Here is a 21,926-nt window from a genome sequence, read left to right on the forward strand (position 1 = left end):
GGGTACTTAAAATATAGGTACTTAAACCTTTGTTATTGTGTCCGCAAGGTTTGTGAGTTGAGTTGTGACTGTGTTTGTTCCGGCGTGAGTGAGAAAATGCAAGCTCTAATGAGGCACAAACTCAAACTCTGCAATTCAACCTTCAATTTTTTCTTCAAACTTTCTTCAACATCATCATCATCCTATTTTCATTCCTATTCCTCTCCGCTAAACTCATCACTACCTTCTTCCACTTCTGTTTCCGCTCATTCCTCCGCCATCAATTCGTTCACCACTCCATGGTCCACAATTCAACGACGTGGAAACAGAGTCCACGCTTCTGATGTACGATCTTCTAACTTTAACCGTTTTAAATCTAGATTAATTCTTACAGATTTTTCACTGTGTAGTTTTTCTTCTGGTGCAGATCAGAGTCGGAAATACTATCGGAAAACAAGGTTTCTTTGCTTTATTATGATTCAATTTGATATGCGTATTTAGTTGCATGAATGTTACTCACAAATTCGCTTTGTGTTCATATTGTGATGGATTGCTTCCAGGGCGAATATATGAGGTAATGATTAATTGCTTGAGCGATTTCAATTTGTTGTTAATTGTTGTGTATTCAATTCAATTTTGTTATTTAATGCTGTGTTTTTGTGCAATGTAATCTGCTTCAGGTTCTTAAAGTAGATCATTCTCATGAAGGAAGAGGAAAAGCCACAATCAAGGTTTTATTTTTCAAGATTACATGTTCATTATTATCATTATTTATCAGCCGATAGATGCTATTTAGTTTTACCTGGATTATTAATAGTTTTTGAAATGTAATGCTGTGATGTGTGTTTAGATGTACATTGGCTTTTATACAGAGTTGGCTTAGTGAATATTGAATAATAGTAACGTGCAATTTGTATTTTAAAAGAATTGTTGCGATTTTTTTTTTAGTTTAAGAAGGATTTTATTTGACTTATGGAGAGACCTTTTCGCCGTAACTTGAAGGAAAAATGTATTTGCTCATTTTCTGCATTATATTTTAGGTACCTACTTGCAGGGGAAGAGGGAGGGGGATTACTTTACCAAATTTTAAACTATTTCATTTTTCCATTGATATATTTGGTTATTGTGGGCAATTATTGTGTGTGTGGAATAACAATTTATTGACTTGGTATTTTGGCTATTGGCCCTCTAGTGAGTCTTTGACTTTGTGTTTTTGTTGATTGCTCCCACTAATGGTAAATCTATGCCTTCCACACAGACCAATTCCCTGTTGCAAAATATGGCTAGATTTTGTAATCCACATCTTCCTTTAGTAGGAAAGTTTTCATCACCCCCCACTCATCAGAAACGTGGTGAAGGAAGTGAGTTGAAAACAATTAGTTGTATATATATAAACGATAACAATGTACTTGTGTAGTCATAATTTTGCTCTCTCCATCTCTATCTCTTAGTATACATGCACACACTGACACATCTTGTTTTTGTTGTTATAAACCCTCAACAAATTATTGTTAATAATGAAACCATATGCGGAACCAGAGAGGTTTCTTTTAATTATCGTGTAGATTTGCTGGCTTGACCCAAATGTTAGAAATCAGAGATTATATCTGTGAACTTGTTTGCGAATAACACATAATTGATAAGAAAACAGTTTTCCATGAAGCAGTCTCATTGTTTGCTAATAACCGATGAATACACGATTTCTCGTACCTTTAACATGGATGTTAATACAGGATGTCAAAGGGTCATATTGTTTGATTTGATTAAGTAATGATGTTTGATTTAGGATTTATTTTAACCTACTATTCTTATTTTGTTTCGTTTAAAATGGTGTTATCCAAAAAGAAACCCTAGTTAAATGGCATTGCCGCATTCTGATATTTGGATGGTGGCATTTGTCAATCCATTTTAATTTGTCAACCGTGGAATGGGCAATGATTAAAGAAAATATCACTTTGCTTGGTTTGTTCAACTGCCTATTCTTATTTGCGCTATTGCAATAGGGTTATAGTTGTGTATTGTATGTTTTAACTTCTGGACTCTTACTTTTAACTCCATTCATAACTGACAATTGTAGCTGTTTCTGACAATAGGTGGAACTTCGTGACCTTATCCAGGGAACCAAGGTATCACAAAGATTGGGCCCTGATGAGGATGTTGAAAGTATGTCCCTGTACATGTAATATTTCATATGCAATTTTATGAGTAATATAATGATTATATATTTTGTTTATCTGTGTTGAGATTTTTTACTTAGTTGTGAATAATATGTCCAGGATTCTTTAATTTGTTTATGTTGACTTACTCCTCCAAGGGCAATAAAAAACAGAAGCATATATTATCGGGTCGCTAAGAGTAGTTATTAGTTAGAATTGTTATAAAGTGAAGTGGTTGGGCATTTAAGACTGCCAGGTTTAGAAAATTAGATTAAATAACAGGAGAGGGGTGTAAGAGAGGATGGTACATTTGTTAGTTTGTTAAACTGAGTATGGGATTGGTTGTAAATGGAAAACCTTTTGCTGACTGGGAAGCCCTCGAAAGTCCTTTATTCTTTGTTTTTGTGATTCAATCATTCAATACAATAGTGTTTTTTCTGTCTGTTTTATTTGGTATGCTCAAATCTTTTACAACAAAAAATTTGGACTTTGTTTTGGGGTTTGTAACAGCATGTCTCTGTTCCGTGGATCCAAATGAATTTGTATGAAGGGTATTCAGTTATACATATTCTACAATTACATCTTTTAAGTTGAATGATAAGATTTGGGACAATTTTTTGTCTTTCTGATTAATGATGTGCTAGACATTTCACACCTGCTGATAGTTGACTAGTATCCTTTTCCGTGCTTACAAATTCTCAAATTATTGCAGAGGCCTATCTTCATGAAAAGTCTTTCATGTACATGTGCACGGATCAAGATGGAACTGTAGTATTAATGGAGTGAGTTCCTACCTCTTTCATCCTGTTTCGCTGTCAGTATATCATTCTATGCTTTTGGTTGCAAGAAACTTTTGGGGAGCATAGTTATTTAATGTGGTTTCTCCATTTAATTTTGGTCAGCACTGATACGTTCGATCAAATTGAAGTTTCCAAAGACTTGTTTGGCAAGAATGGTTCATATATACGAGGTGGATTAAATTTTACCCATGATCACTGCTCTTTTATTATCAGCTATTATATATTATATATAAAACTTAGATGTTTTCAACCACGCTTAATGGTCATAATTAGCATCCTTGTCTCAATAAATTACTAGTGCACCACCAGTCATTTTCTGGTTTTGTCATCAATTCTGATATTGTTATTGCTACATGTTACCGTTAATTCCCCACATAATCAATGTCATGACTGGTGCCTGAGTGTTTCCCTGAATTTCCTTTTCTACTTAATCTTTCTCATTTGTGATTTACCCTAGCTGATTAAGTACTCAGTGTTATATCTCCTTCTCATATCTTCTTAAGTCTTAATTATCTCCTCTGTGGATCTCTTTATCTGATGCAACTTAGCTACTTAAGCCTCAAATATCTTCTCTGTGGGTTTCTTTATCTGATGCGTCCATGACTGATGATGCATAACATTTCAAGGTTTATTTTAGTCAGTATAGTGTTCTAAGTGATCACCATAATTACTTTTCTTTTTATTTCGCTCTTTATTGTTCTCTGCTGTATGTATACGGTGTCACTCTGCATTTGTAGCTTCTATCTGTTATTCTGCATTTATGGGATAAGTTTGTTTCCTGCCTTTTTTGTGTCTTCAAGGCTTGTCCTCCCTCCCCCTCTCCTTTATTCTCACTTAATGTTATTGTTTGAAGGAGCTTGTCTTACCTTCTCACTGTACTTTCTGCCATGTTCATAATTTTCTTTGCAAGGAAATTATTTTACCTTCTGATAATCAACTAGTAGCAAACTTTAGTTTCATGGATATAATTGGTAATAGAAGTATTAATAATTAATTATTATGTTGTTACCCGTTTGACAGATGAAATGAAAGTTAAGGTACAATTTTATGAAGACAAGCCTTTATCTGCATCAGTTCCAAAACGTGTAATATGTACTGTCAAGGAAGTGATTGCAGCCACTCCGAGGTACGTATTTTTCTCCTTATTGGATTTAGAAAAAGAACTTGATCTTGTACCGTTGCATTTTTTTTTTCTTTTCTTCCTCTTGTTCTGAGATGGAGTATTTCAGCTTCTCTATGATTTTCATTCAATTCAATTTTTTGTACTGATTTTCCCCCTCCTTGATTTAAGGAATAAAAAGGTAATACTGGACAATGGCCCTACGATTGAAGTAAGTCAAATGATTATTTCTTTTTCCTTCTTCGTTTATTTAGTAGCTTAAATAAGTGGTTAAAAATTATTCAGATGTGCAACTGACCATGGAAATCTAATTATCTTTTCATGCAAACGTTACGAGTGATATTTATTTGAGACCTTTTTTTAAAAAGTCGGAGGCTGTGTTTGTGTAGGAATTTCTTTCACAATACTTATTATACATGGGATCAGTTTGTTGTCCTCCTAATAGTGAGATGAATAATTTCAAGAGTTTGATATGAAAAGGCATAAAAATCCAATCCCTGAAATTTGACCCTCATTTCAGGGGGATACTAACTAAATCTTAGTGAAATATGATTAGTGTAAGATGTCTATATTTATTTCCTTTCAAACATATATATCGTGTCCATGATATAATTTTGGAAAAATTCAAAAATTTAGGCAATGAATAAGAATGTGCATTAGCTACTTATTAGCTACTTATAACTATATAATTATCCCCTCAATAATGCAATGAACAACATTGGACCATCATTGTTGAAGCCCAGGCGACTTCTGTATCCTACTACTACTAGTTACCTAACTATCTGATCCGAGGCCCAAAATGTCACCTGCCTAGACTTCAACGACATCATTATACTGATTAGACATGTTAGTTGGCGGTGTTGTTGACCAGATAATTGCCAAAGTGGCAGTGGCTAAAAAAATGCTAGATAGTGACCAGATAAGCTTCTCAAACTGTTGTAGGGAGAACACAACATTGGATCTAAGGGTTGGAGTAGAATTATGATTTTTGGGAAAAATATTCACCAAATGGTCGAGCCACCTGATATAGGCACAAAATATGGCTGGCTCACCTGGCTTTGATTGCTCATGTAAAGCGAAGTGAAAAAGGAGAGGCAGAACAAAATCCATGCCTCTGAGCTATATATATAGATCACTAGGAGTCTCTAATATACACATGAAATAATTATAAGAAACTCGAAATATCATAATCACTGTACTTACAAGATATTATTAACATATTTACAATATTCACACGTGTTTCAATATGACTAATGATTTGATTATTTGAAAAAACAATATGACGGTATCTCTTCTATAAATTCTTTCCATTTGAATTGAATTGATTCAATATCTGTTGCTGGTAATGCCAAGTGCTTATGTCTTAATTGTCCATATGATCAACACCTTCCAGGTTCCGCCTCACATTGTTGCCGGTGATGCCATTCTTGTTAATACAGAGGACGACTGTTACATTGAAAGGTTAGTTGGTCTGCTAAAAGTCCAAGCATTTGATGATAAAATATATGATACTTGCTATGTTGGTTTTGGTAAAATGATACTTGCTATTTTATTAAGCATCAGCCCCTCTTGTATTTATGAGATTGATTATTGTGCCCCTTCATTAAAGGGGATATTTGTCTCCCTCATCTGTTGTACTCTGTTTTTTTGTGGCTCTCTCTTTCTTGAAAAAAATAAAGGGTACCCTGCATATTGACTTTTTAATCTTTTTCTTGTGATTTGACATTGAATCATTATTGTCAATTTTACATAAGTTTGAAAGCAAATTATTAATTATAGCACTTGTGTAAGTTGTTTCCCGTGCTATTTCTTTCTCTTTAGGAATGTGGGAAGTTGTGAGGTGGAACACAATCTTTAACAGCCAATTGTTTTCTGGTGTTCAGTAACATCCCTATCAGTCATTAGTCATTACACACATTACAAACCATAAACCAAAGCCTATGAACTCTTCTCACTGGAACACCACTGTACATTTGCTTTTTATATTATGCAGATGGAAAATTTAACTATTGGAAATTGAAAGAAAATCTGTGAGGTTACTGAAAACATAATTAGCTACTGTATCGAATTCCCTGTTATAAAATTCTTTCCTTCTTCCTTTCTCATTTTGGTTCTGTATGTCGGGCACGGGCAAAGAATTGACCCTGTGGTCTCTGTTACCGTATCCTCTGGTGGCCATGTTGCTGGTTGATTTTTTAAAATTTATCAAATATATAAGTTAGTGTATTTTCATGTTAATACTTAATAGTATATGGTTGCCAATAAGCTGTTTTAATCTTTTTTTTGACAGTAAGCTGTTTTAACTTTTATCTCTTCATTCTCAGGGCTAAGGCATAGGGTGCGTTCAGCCAGAATATGAGCAAGACTGTATGACACAAACATCCATTTTATAACTCTCATAAATTTTAAATCAGATATAACCTATATTATCCTTTCCCCACCCCCCTATTTCTCTAGGTAATAAGCCCTTTCTTTATGTTTAGTTGATGACTTTAATTATCAGCGAGCAATGAATTTAGATGTATTTGTGATAGCCAAATTGTGGTGTGTATCTTAGTTCAGTTTATGTACGGTGTAGAGAAGCATTGGTAAATTATTTCAATTCTTGAATGAGTTTATTCATAATTGGGATCAGGCAAAAGATACTTAGATTTTTTGTTGTTGTTGTTGTTGACTGAAATGCTTAGATTTTTTTTTGTGGTTGACTGAAGATACTTTGATTCTTAACTGCAAGGGATAGTTTCAATTCAATCCGTCTCTTAAATTTTATTGAATTGGGAACTTCATTTTTTTATCAACTTATAGACTTTGTTTGGAGGTGATTGCAAGTTTTTTGTTTAAAATTTTCAAATGTTGGTATGAAAATAGATAATCATGCCTTACCACTTGCCAATAGTGCGCTAAAGCAGAGCAGTGAAGTGGTTTCACTAATAAGTGAGTCACTTTCACTATAGGCCAGAATAGTGGAACAATTTAGTGTAGCGGCCAGAATAGTGACTGCCTTTGGCAGCAGTGCCGTCCCTATTTCAATGGTGTTGGTGATGGATGGTGGTGGGATGATGCTGTAGGGTGTCATGCGGTGGGTTAGAGAGGTTGCTACGTGGTAATTGTTTTTAATAAGCAAAAACTATTCAAAAGAAGTACCTGAGGTATTCTAATCAGAGGACATGTATACCAACCACACAGTTTAGAGGACAAGTACACCTTAATAGGAAAGTTTGTACCCACCCTTCAACCTTCTTTACAAACAAACCATTCCACTTACATTAGCCTGCCAGACCACCCTTCAATATTTGTACTAGCATTACTAGACATAATAGAATAACAAGTCAAATTAGATGTCTCACCTTACAAATTCCTTTTCCTTCCAAAACTAATAAAATGCATCACATCATTATGGAATACGCCTTCACATCCTACACATGAATGTGATGAGTTCGTTGATTAATAGTAGTACTCCCTCTAGTCCTATATATAAGAAAATGTTGACTTTTTAGATATATTGTAAAATTGATGTATCTAGACTATAATATTGTCTACATACATTGATTTTACAATGAACCTAAAAAACAAACAGTTTCTTATATATAGACCGGAAGGAGTATTATAAGTACTTCTATATGTACATTTTTGTGGGTTGAGACTTTTCTTGACATTAGTGAGTTCCGGTGATTCAATTCTCCTAAAGTTCATGCGATGAAACCCACAAATTTAGAGCAATGAAATAATGTGTTTATTGAATAAAGCCGGAGGATGAAGGAAAATGACTATTATTGTAGTAAAGTGTATGGTGAGGTTATACGGTAAATAAAATGTGAGTTAAGATGCTTAGTTAGCAGACTTGGGACCTGAGAGTGTGCTTCTCTTGAGGTCTGAGGTTCGATTCTCTCTGGCGCCAATTTGGGTGGGCTAATTTAGTTTCTTAAAAAAAAAAAAAAATGCTTAGTTAGCAAGTTTATTATGCCTTAATAGTATATATACAGTGAGGTGATGAGGGAAGTGCGGAGATTATGGAAGATTTTAGTTGGAACCATTATGGTTAGGCAAAAAAAGAGTGCTCTCTTTCTTTGAGGACCCTAGCTCCAGGATAGATCATAAATCACTTTCTTCTACATTTTATCTTTCATTTTGCTATTGTAAGACTTTTACTCCATTTTCAGTCATAAACACAAGTATTTCATATATTTGCATTTTTGGGTTCCAACGGAAGTTGAGCAAAATAGAACACATATTTTTTAAAAAATCAACACATTTTTCAAGCAAGAAAATATAGAATGCAAAAGCATCACATACACCAAAGACATCCCATGATCCCAACTATGTTAATTGTTAACACCTAAAAATTATAATCTATCATTCGAATCACTCCAACACAATTCACCCACCTTACTTTTTAATTTTTATACTTCGTTCGCACAACAATCTTGCCAACTAACACCCAACCACTCTCTTTATTTTTGTACATACTATTTCAATTATAAAAAAATAAATGAAGGGTATGAATTACACAGAACACTCTCTAGAACTAGAGAGAATCCTTTCTTCATGTTTAGGTTCACTCTCTAATAATATTGAGAATCCTTTCTCTATGTTTAGGCTCACTAGCTCCCCTCTCAATAATACAGTGCCAAATTAATATGAACAACATCATGTCTACAAAATAATTCATACATTCAAGCAGTTCATATATGAACAACTTCATGTCTTGGAATGCTTCTTCTAGATGCTGGTAGAGCCAATGGTACGTCCGTATGTGCCACTTATTCTCTTCATTACGAGAAAAAAAGTTACCAGTATATATATTTTTTTAAAAATTCGGTATTCAGTCGAAACACCATCATGCGAGGAATTATTTAATTTTTGAGATATTATTTAAAAGTTAAAACACTACTCCGGTTGATTAGCTTTGCTCTAAATCCTGAAACCAAATCCAGCAAAATGCAGCGTGTAAGCCACCCAGATCTAACCACTCAATTTGCTTATTTATTAGTCAATGTTGGGTCATCACGAGGGGGCAGCCGGGGATCATCCACATTGGGCTTAAAAACAAGGGTTGTGTTAACTTGTGCCCTAAGGGCACATGTTAAGCTACCTAAAAATAGAAATATAGCATTTAATGATAGAAAACATTTAATGTTTAGATAATTGAATACACCACAAATTCAATAAATTTTTTCCACATTTATCTCCTTAACATGTGCCCTTAAGGGCACAAGTTAACATTCTCCTAAAAACAAACTCTACAAGTGAGTTGAACACCACACTCTTACCCAAAACCTTAAGGTGTTAGGTTTATGAGTTATCTCACTTATAAAGTGTTCAACCTCCACTTTTCTAAGCAATGTGGGACTTAACCACTCACACTTGCCACAACAGTCAAGCTAATTAAAAACTTTAAATCGTGTTGATACATTATTTTAAACAATCATATTGATCATACATAATGTACGTTGGAGTTTTTTCTAAGATACCCAATAGTATTTAATTTTTATTTCTTTTTTAAAAAAATTCACATTAAATTAAAAAAAGATTTCATATTTTATTAATTTTTTTATCAACATTTTAATCTAAATTTTTATAAGACTATTGATTCATATTTCATAAAATTTAAGGGTGACCTACCTTGGCCAAGATGTACTAAGTCAGTGTCAAGACTTTATAATAGGAATGGCAACGGGCGCCCACGGGTGCGGGTTTGAGTGATACCAAACCCACACCCGAAATCAACACCCAAACCCAAACCCAAACCCAAATCTGTTCGGGTGGCAAAACCACACCCACACCCATTGGGTTCGGGTTTTTTACACCCAAACCCACAACGCATTTTGTACTACTTTGCAAATTTAAGCAAAACAAGGTAAATTTAAGCAAAAACAATGGAATTTAAACATATTGTCAATCACTTAGCAAAAATATAGGTTTAAAATTACAAGGGAATTTAAAATTACAAAATAGTCTTTCAAAAAATTAAATTACAACTAAACCAAAATTAAGTTCTTCCAACTTTCAAGCAAAATTCAAACACAATTTTGGTTTGTGGTTTGTGAAAAACCTAATTTTACTTTTACACTTATATATATATGTGAGGGTATTTAGGTAATTTTAACATGTTTCGGGTGGGTGTATGGGTTTCGGGTGTGGGTTTGAGTGATACCAAACTCACACCCATATTTTCGGGTGTCACCCAAACCCAAACCCAAACCCAGTCAATTCGGGTTTCGCCCGTTGACTTGAGTTTGGGTTCGGGTGGGTCTCACAGGTTTGGGTTTTTCTGCCATCCCTACTTTATAACCTCCGATGTACTAAGTCAGTGATTGGATTGTTTGGCTGACACATGGTGCTTATACTATAGTACTATACTATGCAAGATAGAAGCTGACAAAACACATGCCTGTCATATTCTCCCTAAATAAGAACAAAAATGAAATCCTTGTGTATAATATTAAATTTAAATATTCATCCTTATAAAATTAACTTTATGTTAATATATTGTTGTTTTGAATTTAGAAAAAAATTGCACTATTTGAAATCAGTCACCAAAGAAATTACTGAATTAAGTCGTGGGTTGATACATTTTCTTTAAGACATTTCATAATATTGTTTAAAGTTGTGCAAGACAAACTATCAACTGCAATGTATCCAAAATAAAACAATACAGTTTATTGAATACCGATTTTCTACTACACTGTAGAAATCGGACAAAAAAACACCTTCTATGATTCGATGAAACCACTCTAATATTGATACGAAAATGAATTCAATATCGACACAAACTGAAACGGCCAACACACATTAAAAACATGTGCATTAATTAGTCATTAAACTGAACACATTAAATAATTAAAAATATTTAATTAATTTTGGTGTTAAAAAAATAATATATCACCAAAAACCAAGCACAACCCGAGCCAGAGGCAATGTACGCGTGTGTATGATAGTCAACATATTATGTATGGAGTTTCCATTTATAAAACACACCCGTAAAAATCACGCTCACATATATGAATGTTCCTTCCAATATTGTTCCTTCCAATATAAGATTAACTGAAAGTTTTTTGAATTCACACTATACACTTAATTCAACACATTGTTTATTTCTTTCCCAACTTCCCTCCAATTTTTTCCAATCACTTGTTCCAACATATAGCTTTATCTTTATCTTTATGTTTATAATTATAATTATAATTATTGAACTTGAGTTTTTTCAACAATTCATTCATAATTATATTTATAGACAATGACAAGAGTGAGAAGGAGAGATCTAATAAACAAATAATAACTGAGTTTTTTAAGAATCATGCACGAGAAGAAAAAGACTTGATAAAAAAAATAAAATATTATGTAAAAGAAAAAGACAAGAAAAAAAAAAACAAAGGAATAAAAAAGGTGCGGCTGACAGTAAGATACAATAGATAGATAGAGAGAGAGAGACGTGGATCTCAGGGTGGAGGGTTAGCGCGTGGATGTTAGATCATTTGTTTGTTGGCTGTGTTGTGTTGTGTTGTGTTGCATATAGAAATGAAAAAAGCAGAAGAGAGAGAGAGAGATTACACTACTAAGTTAGTTCTTCTTCTACTGATATTTTCGTAACTAACTATTAACCCTTCTTTCTTTGCGCTATCTAACTTTTTCTGTTTTTGCATTTTACACAAACCACTGCTACGTGTTCAGATCGATCCATCCATGAGGAATCCTAATTCATCATCAACAAATTCAAATAAGAAGAAGCAGAAAATCAACAACAATGGAAGCAGTAACAGCACAACAACTACACCTTGTTGCAGCAAGATTGGATTAAAGAGAGGACCATGGACATCTGAAGAAGACGAAGTGTTATCAGAATACATTAAGAAAGAAGGTGAAGGTCGTTGGAGAACTTTACCTAAACGAGCTGGTCTTCTTCGTTGTGGTAAAAGCTGTCGTCTCCGTTGGATGAATTATCTTCGTCCTTCTGTCAAACGTGGTCAGATCGCTCCTGATGAAGAAGATCTCATTCTCCGTCTTCACCGTCTTCTCGGCAACAGGTGATGATGATGCTATTTCAATTCTTGTTTCAAATTAGGGTTTCATTTCCTTCACTATTATTTATTTAGGGTTCATCAGTAAATTCAAATTCACAGATCTCAACAAAATTAATATCCAGGTGGTCATTGATAGCTGGGAGAATTCCAGGAAGAACTGATAATGAGATCAAGAATTATTGGAACACACATCTTAGTAAGAAACTCATTAATCAAGGGATTGATCCAAGAACACACAAGCCACTTAACAATATTAATCCATCTACTTCTTCAATAATCCCAAATATTAATCACCAAATCACTAATCATTTCACATCTTCACCCACTCCACACCATCATCCTATGCTTTACAATCAATCCAATCATCCTTCACATGATCATAATCATTATTATCCACAACAACAACAACAAGAAGCTAAGGAGGTTAATGATGATGATGCTAATTATGATTACTTAATTAATGATGTTTCTGCAATGGATAAAGCGGCAAACAATAACAGAGGGGATTGCGATAAAAGTAGTACCGATTATTGTTGCGATGATGGGTTTACTTCCTTCTTGGATTCATTGATCAATGATGATGCTTTTGCTGCACATCGATCGGAGAATGATCCGGCTGATCCTTTGATTTCATCTGCTGAACCATCAGCTTTTTGGGAATCACCACTTATGTCTACTAATTTCACCCAAAACAAAGACTCAACCAACACCGGCAAGCTTCATGATGCATGACAGCTTTTGATTTCATCTTTCTAATAATCTATATATATATATATATATATATATATATATATATATATATATATATATATATTATTGCATGCATCTTCAACATCTTGCTTCATAAAATCAGATTCTTTGTGTGTGTATTTTGTGTTCATGCATTGTAATACTTCAATCTCGGATATGTGTGTTCAATTGGGATTGTAATTTTATGCATCTGCAGCTTGCTGTAGTTAACTATAATTATTATATTTAGAAACCTATTAATAAGTATTTACTAATTATCATAATTTTCTTTGCACATTACACTTCATTTTATTTTTATTTATGCAAAGATTACTTGATTTAGATATTATAATATTGTCATGTATATGATTTTTTTTTTTTTTATAAGTAAAAATTGAATTATAAGAAATACAAGGAATAACCATTCCTTACAATTCAAGAACAAATATCTTAAGCTTACTGTGTATATGATGAAATATAATTAATTACTTAAAGTGCTACCTTAGTACGTAGTAAGAGCTTAGCCATGTAGCCTCAATGTAGGGGGTTTAAATTCTCTTGAGAACGATTGTAAAATGAATACTAGTGTCCTTTAATATATTATTATTAATAGATGATTATTTATTGGAAAAGAACAAATATATATTAGGGCTTCTAACATAGACCCAGTTCAAAGATGAATCTTACTAATTATAATTAATTTTAATAAGATATTATATACAATTTTTTTCAATTTTGATTGTTAAAAAAAAAAACTGTTTTTGTCAACAAAAAAAAACTGTTTTTACTTATAGATACAAACTTTTTTTTAACTAATTATACGATATTTGTCCGCTTTTGATTTTTAGAGGAAGGAGGTTTCGATAATTCACAGTTCGACAAAAAATTATTCCACCAAAAATTAAACTCGGATTCTCCCGAACATGTGTTATATTGAAATATATTTTTCCCAAGATATTTTAGATTGAGATAAATTTAAACAAATATCCACTCAAAGGATAAAGTTCCTTATAAATTTGCTGTTGAAAAATCTTATTTAGAGAAAGATATTATATGCATCATTCATCCTTTATAATATTGATTATAAAAAACGTGAATATTGATTATATTTGATAGAAGGTTAATGAAAATCATGTATATTTGAAAAAATTATTTATTGACGCACAATTGTTTTTTTTTTTATCCTAATTGTTTTTCTTCTTTATTATATGGATATCACTGTTTAACTATATAGTTAATTATATTTTGATTAATGAACTTAATAACAAAGTACTATTGTAATTTGTAACTCATTAACTTGCAATTCACAAGCGCATCATTAGATGCTTTGTAAACACTAACGGAGTATTGCACCAGTCAGAAAAAGCAAAAAAGGAGCTATTTCGGATAGTCCGATAAACCAAAACAAAAAAATATAAATTATATGATCCACAAATTAACCAAATCTCCTCATGATGTTGTTAAACATGTATATTTGAACTATATTATCAACCATATATAAAATGAATAAATAATGTTTGCTGTGTGTATTTTAATCGACGGCATCTCTTATATCGAAAAAAAATTAAGAAAATATCTTTGTTCAAAATTAAAACACATGGTGTATGGTTTGGATTTCTTTAATTATGGCCTATCCGGCCGGGTTGATCTTGTGTATGGATTCAAGTTTTTCTACTATATTTAGCCGTTATTGAATGTAATTATCCACTAACAGTATGTAATTAACCACTTAATTGCCTTAACCATATATGTAATAAATTAAGTTCATGTGCATATTTGTGAATAGTGGCATACATTATTTGTATGCTGCAAACCAATTTGTGTCAAAATAACACAAGTGTTTGTTTTTCCCCTCACAATTCAAACTTAAGATTTTTTTGGACAAACAGTATCATGGACACCACATGATACGACAGAATAGTGTGACATTTTTATAATAATGATGTGAGTATGTTTTAAGCTTACCTTAACCGAATCAGCAAACGTATATTATATTGTATTTGTGACAAAGTCTTAGTTACTCTCTCTTCAGTCTTTGTAGAGAATGATTGATTCCTCCTTGTCGCTTGTTTGGATCTCGCGCGTACATGAGACTCTTTTGTTTTGAAGCAGTCAATGGGAATTCTATAGCTGCACCTGCATGCACAAAATACAAAAATATTGTTGAAGAAGCACGTACAAAATAATTTTTTATTCATACATATACATATGATCGATAAATAATAGTTATAATCTAGTTGAGGAAAAATCATGTCATTAAGTGGGGTTACTAAAATAGTTAGAGAAAAGGGACATGAGTAGTCATATGAAGAATATTGATGAAAATTCTATTCCCCCTGTTAGAAGTCTCACATTGGCTAGAGATATGGCAAAGATAGCCTTTATAAGTGTAGTGCAAATCTCAACTCTCAAGCTAGCTTTTGTGGTTGAGTATAGGCCTCTCAAATTTTAATACCCCTTAGGTATATATATAATAGAGTGACCTCAAGTGCTTGTAACAAGTAAGCAACAATAATGGTCAGATGGGTATTGGGTTGGAGGTGGTGATAACAATCCCAAACGTGACACCTCCTTCAAGTATGAGGATTGTTAGGCATAGTGGAAATTCACAGGTTCCAGAGTCCTCTTTATCTGGACCGGAGGGGGACCGTGATAACGTGGTTGACAATAATGTTTTTTTGTTATAGTTTGTAGGGCTCTCAAGATTGTGATTGGGCCTTTCTTCCGTTAGAAGGGAGAAGTGGTGGTATCCTTTCTCTTCGGAGTAAGTTTAGCAACTCTCTCACCTTCTCGTTTAGAGGGGAAGGCTTGTTGGTGTATGTCTTGAATGGGGAGTCTTGAAATCTATTTGCATTGTGGTGAATGTGTACTCAAAATGTGAGTTGGCTTCAAAATGTTGGCTATGGAATAATTAGCTTTCGGCAAAAAGAGGTTTGGGTGAGGGGAGGTTTTGTGTGGTTGGATATTTTAACTCAGTTGGTAGGTAAGGCGAGAGAGAAAGGAGTTAATATGGAGGTTTGTCACTTTCAACAAAAATGGTGGAGTTTGGGGGAGTTTCTTGAGGATCTTGAGCTTGTGGATCTACCTCCGCTCGGTAGGTGTTTCACTTGGTATCATTCGAGTGGGCGATCAGTTAGTATAATTGACAGGATCCTTATTTCGGATGAGTGAGCACATTGTTGGGGAATTGACTCTATTTGGTCACCTAGAGATATTTCGGACCATTGTCAGTTGGTTCTTAAACACCTTGAGGCAGATTGGGAACCTAAACTGTTAGATTCAATAACTTTTGGCTTGAAAATAAGAGGTTCAAGAAACAAGTGGAAGTGGCATGGGGGAATCTTAGAGCGGAGGGGTGGATGGACTATGTGTTGAAAGAAAAATTGAAAGGGCTTAAAAATTCTCTCAAATCTTGGCATAAACAAGAATGTGGTGGTATGGAGTCCCATACTAAGGGGTTGGTTCCGGAAATAGAAGTTTTAGACTCTAGAGGTGAAGAATCTGACTTATCTAGTTCGAAAATTCAAAGTAGAAAAGGGAAGTTTGATTAATTGTTGAAGCTTTTGAAGAGTAAAGAGGCGCTTTTGTTTCAAAAGTCTAAATCTAAATCTAAATGTCTCAAGAAAGGAGATGCTAATTCAAAATTCTTCCATGGGTGTGTTGACAACGATACATATATATAGGCAGCTAATTGGATTCTCGAGGCATGTATGTTGTAGTAGACCTGTTATATCACTTAGTGTATATCACTTAGTGTTGGAATTGTAAGTAGATTTGTGGAATTCAAAGGCAATCATACATTGTGGCCGTGAAGAGGATTCTAAGATACTTCAACAGAACATCCAATTCTGGTGTGATATTTCCCAAACCATTGATTCAAGTGAAGTGGAGCTGGCACGATACACTGATTTGTGCGGAGCATCAATCTCCGAGTGTTCAAAGAAACAAACTGTTGTAGTCATCTCTTCATGTGAAGCCGAATACATTGCTGCTTGTTATGCAGCATGACAAACTCTACGGCTACAATTATCGTTGAATGAAATGAAGCCACAATCAAGATATGCAAAGTCTTTGAAGATAGAGAAATTCAAAGAGACGCGAACATTCTCAAGTGCATTTCAATTTATGTTAGAGCGACAGTTACAACACATTGTATAAATGTGTGATGCAAATAATAAAATTTAGTAGTGTGGTGAGAGCATTTTATTCTCACAACAGAACCTCTCGGAAATGTGTGTGTTCTAACATTGTCTCCATCCTATATTTATAAAAAAATTACATGTAATTTTAGAAATATACTTTCAACCGATATAATTTATCTGGATTCCAGATTGAATAAAATTTGTGGTTTTTATTCTGCATAAATTTGAAGTGGTAAAATTCCTCATTATAATGGTTTATATCTCAACACAGTTTATAATATAAATGTCATTTAAAGTAAATTCAAGATAATGTATTCTGTAAATGTCTAACTACTTCAATTAAGTACCTTTAACATTTCCTCAGAACAAAAGAATTTTTAACATTAATTCCCAAAAAAAAAACATTAAAATGGTATGTACCTTTGGTGCTTTTTGGCCTAACACATTCATTCTCAGGTCTCACACCAAACTCTGAAGTCCATAGTTTTTGAAAATTTCAAAAACAAAAAATATTTCACTCTCTCTAAGCAATTCCCAGGCAAAAGAAGTAGTTGTAACTCATAAGCAAATGCAACAACATACCATTGAAATGAAGAATAAAAAATGTATGCTTACCATAATTCTTAATCATGTAATTTTTTTCTTCAATTTCACCAATGTTTATGTTTTGGCTCCACCCTGTTACAAAATCAATGATTATTAGTTGTCTGTGGTATAGAACAAAATCTTTTTTATATTTTATACAATGATATAGAACAAAATTTAATTGCTTACACTTACACACGTTACATGTTTAATAAATAACCATATGTCAAAACATTAAACAATTTCTGTCAAGTAGTATCATAAGAAAAAAAAAAGATTATTCAATCACATATATATGTATATTTAGCATAAGGAAGAAATTGTACCTGTGATATATGTGTCTGGTTGAGAGCCATTTGTAGAGGCATGAAGCAAATGCCAAATCCTAATGTTCCAAGCAATAGTTTGAGTTGGTGTAGTATTAATCTCAAAAGCAAAGTGTGAGATTTGACCGTTAGATTTGATAGTGTCAAAGCAAACTAGGAATGTAAGATTGATTCATCACGGCAGTGACTATGACCAACCAAACGTTCTTGGACCAACTAACCCAACTTTCCTTGTGAGTCTATGGAATGAAATCAACAATAAAACCACACAAATACCAACATCCTTTCATACTAGTGAATTAGTCAAAAAAAAGTCCTTCATACTAGTAGTTATATCATATACAAGTCACATCATTTTATTGATTCTTAACTTTAATATTTAACTGTCTCGAAAGTACAACTCATCTGATAAAAGACTGTAGAAACATATGATATATTGTTCATATTTTAACACTTGGTGTGTGGAAATTTCGCGCTATTGAGAACCAAAACATTATTAACATTAATATTTGAAGCAATGCCAAACAACATGTCTCCACCAACTTTTCTAATATTTGACCTTTCTATGTAATGTGATCTTACCACTAACATTCTTACTGCTCCTAGGATGAGGTTGACCATGTGCTTTTAAAAAACTAAAATTACAGCAAGTGAATAAAAATTGGAAAAATGCATTTTACCCCTCTAATGGATAAGTTTAGTTTCATTTTTTACTCTCCAATTAATTATTTACATATTCAGGGCTCGCATTAAAACTTACAACCAAAATAAGTTTAAGTATATATATGCAACTTAGGGAAAAATAGATGTCCAATGAAATTTAGTTTAAGATGACATAACTCAAGGTATATTCACTTCAAACAATTAACTAGAGCCAATTTATTGAGAGTTTATTCTCACAGATTGTTGCTACACAGTATCAATGCTGTCAAATTCAAATAGAATGCAATGCAATTTTCACAACTTTTAGGAAGGCATCAGTGGAATAAGAAAAGAGGTCATGAGACCCAACACAGTTATTTTTGCTCCATAATAACGACAAAACAACAAACACACAACACAGGTTGAACAATTCCAGAAAATTCCATACAAATATTATCCTACTAAACTAGATGGAACATAGTATCAAATTTCAAATCAACATCCTGCTAGCACTAATACATCTTTTAATCCAACCAAAATACAACTCTGGTATATGAAACGATAAATTAAAATCCGAATACATTTTAACAGAGTGGAAAAAACAACAAAACAAGTGTTTGCTGAATATTCAAACAAAACCAAGCATCTAATTGTCTAATGATTCTCTTCCACTGTCACTGACTGGGGGACCTACTGCGGGGCGATTCCCTTACATCATGGTTCGGACTTGGACTTCTGCTCTGGACTGGGTCTTTCACTGGACTCTGACTACGGCTTCTCGCATCCACATTTTTGGGTGGAGAGCGTGAGTATGACCTCTCTCTGCTATGCTGTGATCTTTCTCGACTGTGTCTTCTATCTTCAGGTGATAGAGATCTACAAAAACAGGAAATGTATCAAAGGCCTTATAATTAAAGCTGTGAACACAGGCCCCAAAAACATCTATGGCAAGAAAAAACCCATCCTTAATCATATAGTTAAGTCACAAAGTAAAACATACTGCAAAACATATTGTATTGGCCTAAGCTACAACCAAATAACGGTATCTTCCAATCTAAAGCGCATTAAATATGAACCAAATTACAGAAATTACATTATTGCATTATTTGAAATAAATACAAATACATGCAATCAAAACTAATTTGCTATTAAGTGACAAAGGGACAATACCTCGAATATTCCCTTCGTTTAGGAGGGGAATAATAGTCACGACTTCCGCGAGAGCGGGATCTGTGACGAGGTGGTGGAGACCGGGAATAGCGGGGTGAACGAGAGTGGCGTGCGGGAGACCTTCTTCTATCAGAATACCTACCACTGTGAAATCATAAACATTAAAAATAAACGATCAGAATTTCACTGCACCTCTGAAGCTTAAAGCAGTATACTTCAGTATTGATAATAAAAAATATATTAAGGAATAAAAGAAATTATTTGAATATTGGAGAAAACAAGGAAATGTTAATGTTTCACCAAAACAATTTAGGACCCATAAATTGGCCTAGTATAATTTAGTTTCAGCCACTGATATTACTTGGGGGTGGAAAAGTCTCAATTACATAACATTTCAAACAACAAATTCAGGCTGAGCATTTCCCTTAAAAGTAGAAACAAAATAGGACCTTCACCGCTACATCACACAATTATCATTGAATTTCAAAGTGGAAACAATAGTATCTATAACTACTATACTAATCCTATAATGTGTATTTATGGAAAATGATCCTAAATGTAAGTTTCCCAAGATTTATGTTGTTAATCTCAGCTGTCGCAGCCGCAATAGTGGCAGGGAAAATTTATGGCATGGCGAAGCGGGGGTGATTTGGGTGAAGCGGCTGCCATTTGGTGTTGCTCAGTCGCAGGTTGGAGCAGCACACGGACTTATGCCCTTGAGGGTAATATTGGAATTTTGCCCTAAACCCTACTCCTTATTCCCGGTGTTCTTGATCCAGTTTCATGCGGCCTCTATTTCTCTTTATTCCATTCCATGGACCTCTCCATACGAATGGAATGGAACAGAGAGAAGAGAGGCGGCACGAAAATGGAACAAGGATCGGAAATAAAGATTAGAGTTTTAGAACAACTCACCACAACACCAAATCACGCCCGCTTCATGCAACCAACCCAAATAGATTTATTCAAATTCAAATCCAAATCGAGAAAGTACATGAAGAAGCAAATCGTACCTTCTCTCTCTGACCCTCATCTCAGTTGGCTTCTTTCTATTTTCTTCAGCAAAAACAACAGTCAGCTCCCTACCAAGAAGAACTTGACCATCCATATGATATTTAGCATCGGCAGCATCAGCAGGATCCACAAATTGGATAAAACCAAATCCACGCGGCTGTCTGTAAAAACACCAATAAAATCGAAAAATCCAACCAAAACAGCATCAACACATGATATAGACCAAATTCGGAACGAGAACCATGTACATCAGAGTAAAATCGGTGCTAAGAATTTTCCGAAACAGTCCGAACCATATGGACAGTATAAAAAACAAGCAAGCAAGCACTAGGCTGCTGACCTTTGTATGAATTTAAGATCAAATCTTCAAGACTTGGAAGATCTTCATAATGTAATCAAAGTCAAGTTGCTTGAAATCTTCATTACCAATAACATCTTCTACTTACTTCATACATGTCTTCAAAACTCTAAATCACTGATAAAACCTAAGAAACTTACTATTACATTATAGCAGTCTCAAAATTATAAAATTTAAAAAAAAAATAAAAAATTCCCAATAATATAACCCTAAATCAAATCAAATTTTATATATTTGAAATTAAAACCCTAAAAATCAAAAAGGAAAATTCACAACACCAAAAAACAATAATTTAATAAAAAAAAGATGATGTTTAGTAAATGCAATTACTCACCCAGTGTAATAATCTTTAGGGAGATAAATGTCCTTAAGAGGACCAAATTGACCGAAAGGTCTACGAAGATCTTCAGGTCTGAAAGATGAAAAAAACAATTGCGATTGTTAATTTTGAAGAAATTGAACGAAAAGATGAAAAGAGAATAGTTAATTGGTGGAAAAGGTGAAGAAACGTGCCTACAGTCATGGCGAAGGTTACGAACAAGAAGACTGGTAGGTAGATCGCTTTGACGGGGAGCGTAACGACGACGGGGACTTGGACTTCTTCCACCGCCTCTTCTGCTGTAACGTGGTGGTGGCGATGGAGTGTAGCTTCTTCCTCTCATCTTCGGTGACTCCGATAACGCCGGTGGCGGATAATGTAATGTAAGATCCTTTTGCTTCGAATTCTTTCTTTCTCCTAACTTAGGGTTGCCACCGATCAAGTAGTTGTATTATGGATCCGTTTTATGTTGCTCCGACCCGGCCCAATCATTCTCCATTTTGGCCCATTAACTTAGGTTATATATAAATGAAGTGTTTGAAGTTCGAATTTCGATCCTATGTAT

At 33.8% G+C, this 21,926-nt stretch overlaps 3 protein-coding genes across 3 annotated transcripts; 2 read left to right on the plus strand and 1 right to left on the minus strand.

Annotated features, from left to right (window-relative positions):
- Positions 1-6,704, plus strand: LOC123909839 (elongation factor P). Its single transcript, XM_045960763.1, has 11 exons — positions 1-324; positions 407-437; positions 540-553; positions 660-710; positions 2,073-2,142; positions 2,848-2,917; positions 3,038-3,105; positions 3,956-4,061; positions 4,227-4,266; positions 5,449-5,516; positions 6,380-6,704. Exons 1-11 carry the CDS (start codon positions 97-99, stop codon positions 6,390-6,392), a joined length of 759 nt encoding a protein of 252 aa, XP_045816719.1. The 5' UTR covers positions 1-96; the 3' UTR covers positions 6,393-6,704.
- A 4,844-nt stretch (positions 6,705-11,548) lies between these two features.
- Positions 11,549-13,104, plus strand: LOC123908632 (transcription repressor MYB5-like). Its single transcript, XM_045959327.1, has 2 exons — positions 11,549-12,079; positions 12,199-13,104. The coding sequence occupies exons 1-2, from the start codon at positions 11,739-11,741 to the stop codon at positions 12,806-12,808; spliced, it is 951 nt and encodes a 316-aa protein (XP_045815283.1). The 5' UTR covers positions 11,549-11,738; the 3' UTR covers positions 12,809-13,104.
- Positions 13,105-18,891: 5,787 nt separating this feature from the next.
- LOC123908757 (serine/arginine-rich SC35-like splicing factor SCL33) lies at positions 18,892-21,794 on the minus strand. Its single transcript, XM_045959477.1, has 5 exons — positions 21,556-21,794; positions 21,377-21,454; positions 20,684-20,845; positions 19,671-19,814; positions 18,892-19,376 (listed from the first exon to the last, which is right to left on the minus strand). The coding sequence occupies exons 1-5, from the start codon at positions 21,702-21,704 to the stop codon at positions 19,175-19,177; spliced, it is 735 nt and encodes a 244-aa protein (XP_045815433.1). The 5' UTR covers positions 21,705-21,794; the 3' UTR covers positions 18,892-19,174.
- Positions 21,795-21,926: the final 132 nt, after the last annotated feature.

This window comes from Trifolium pratense, linkage group LG2 (assembly GCF_020283565.1).
Source record: "Trifolium pratense cultivar HEN17-A07 linkage group LG2, ARS_RC_1.1, whole genome shotgun sequence".
Lineage (NCBI taxonomy): Eukaryota > Viridiplantae > Streptophyta > Magnoliopsida > Fabales > Fabaceae > Trifolium > Trifolium pratense.

Coding starts and splice junctions, on each gene's coding strand:
- LOC123908757 (XM_045959477.1), bottom strand. CDS start 21,704: ATGAGAGGAAGAAGCTACACTCCATCGCCACCACCACGTTACAGCAGA. Junction 20,846..21,376: donor CCTAAAGATTATTACACTGG/GTGAGTAATTGC, acceptor GTGTTTTTACAG/ACAGCCGCGTGGATTTGGTT. Junction 19,815..20,683: donor ATGAGGGTCAGAGAGAGAAG/GTACGATTTGCT, acceptor ATGATTTCACAG/TGGTAGGTATTCTGATAGAA.
- LOC123908632 (XM_045959327.1), top strand. CDS start 11,739: ATGAGGAATCCTAATTCATCATCAACAAATTCAAATAAGAAGAAGCAG. Junction 12,080..12,198: donor CACCGTCTTCTCGGCAACAG/GTGATGATGATG, acceptor ATTAATATCCAG/GTGGTCATTGATAGCTGGGA.
- LOC123909839 (XM_045960763.1), top strand. CDS start 97: ATGCAAGCTCTAATGAGGCACAAACTCAAACTCTGCAATTCAACCTTC. Junction 2,918..3,037: donor GGAACTGTAGTATTAATGGA/GTGAGTTCCTAC, acceptor AATTTTGGTCAG/CACTGATACGTTCGATCAAA. Junction 4,062..4,226: donor GTGATTGCAGCCACTCCGAG/GTACGTATTTTT, acceptor CCTTGATTTAAG/GAATAAAAAGGTAATACTGG.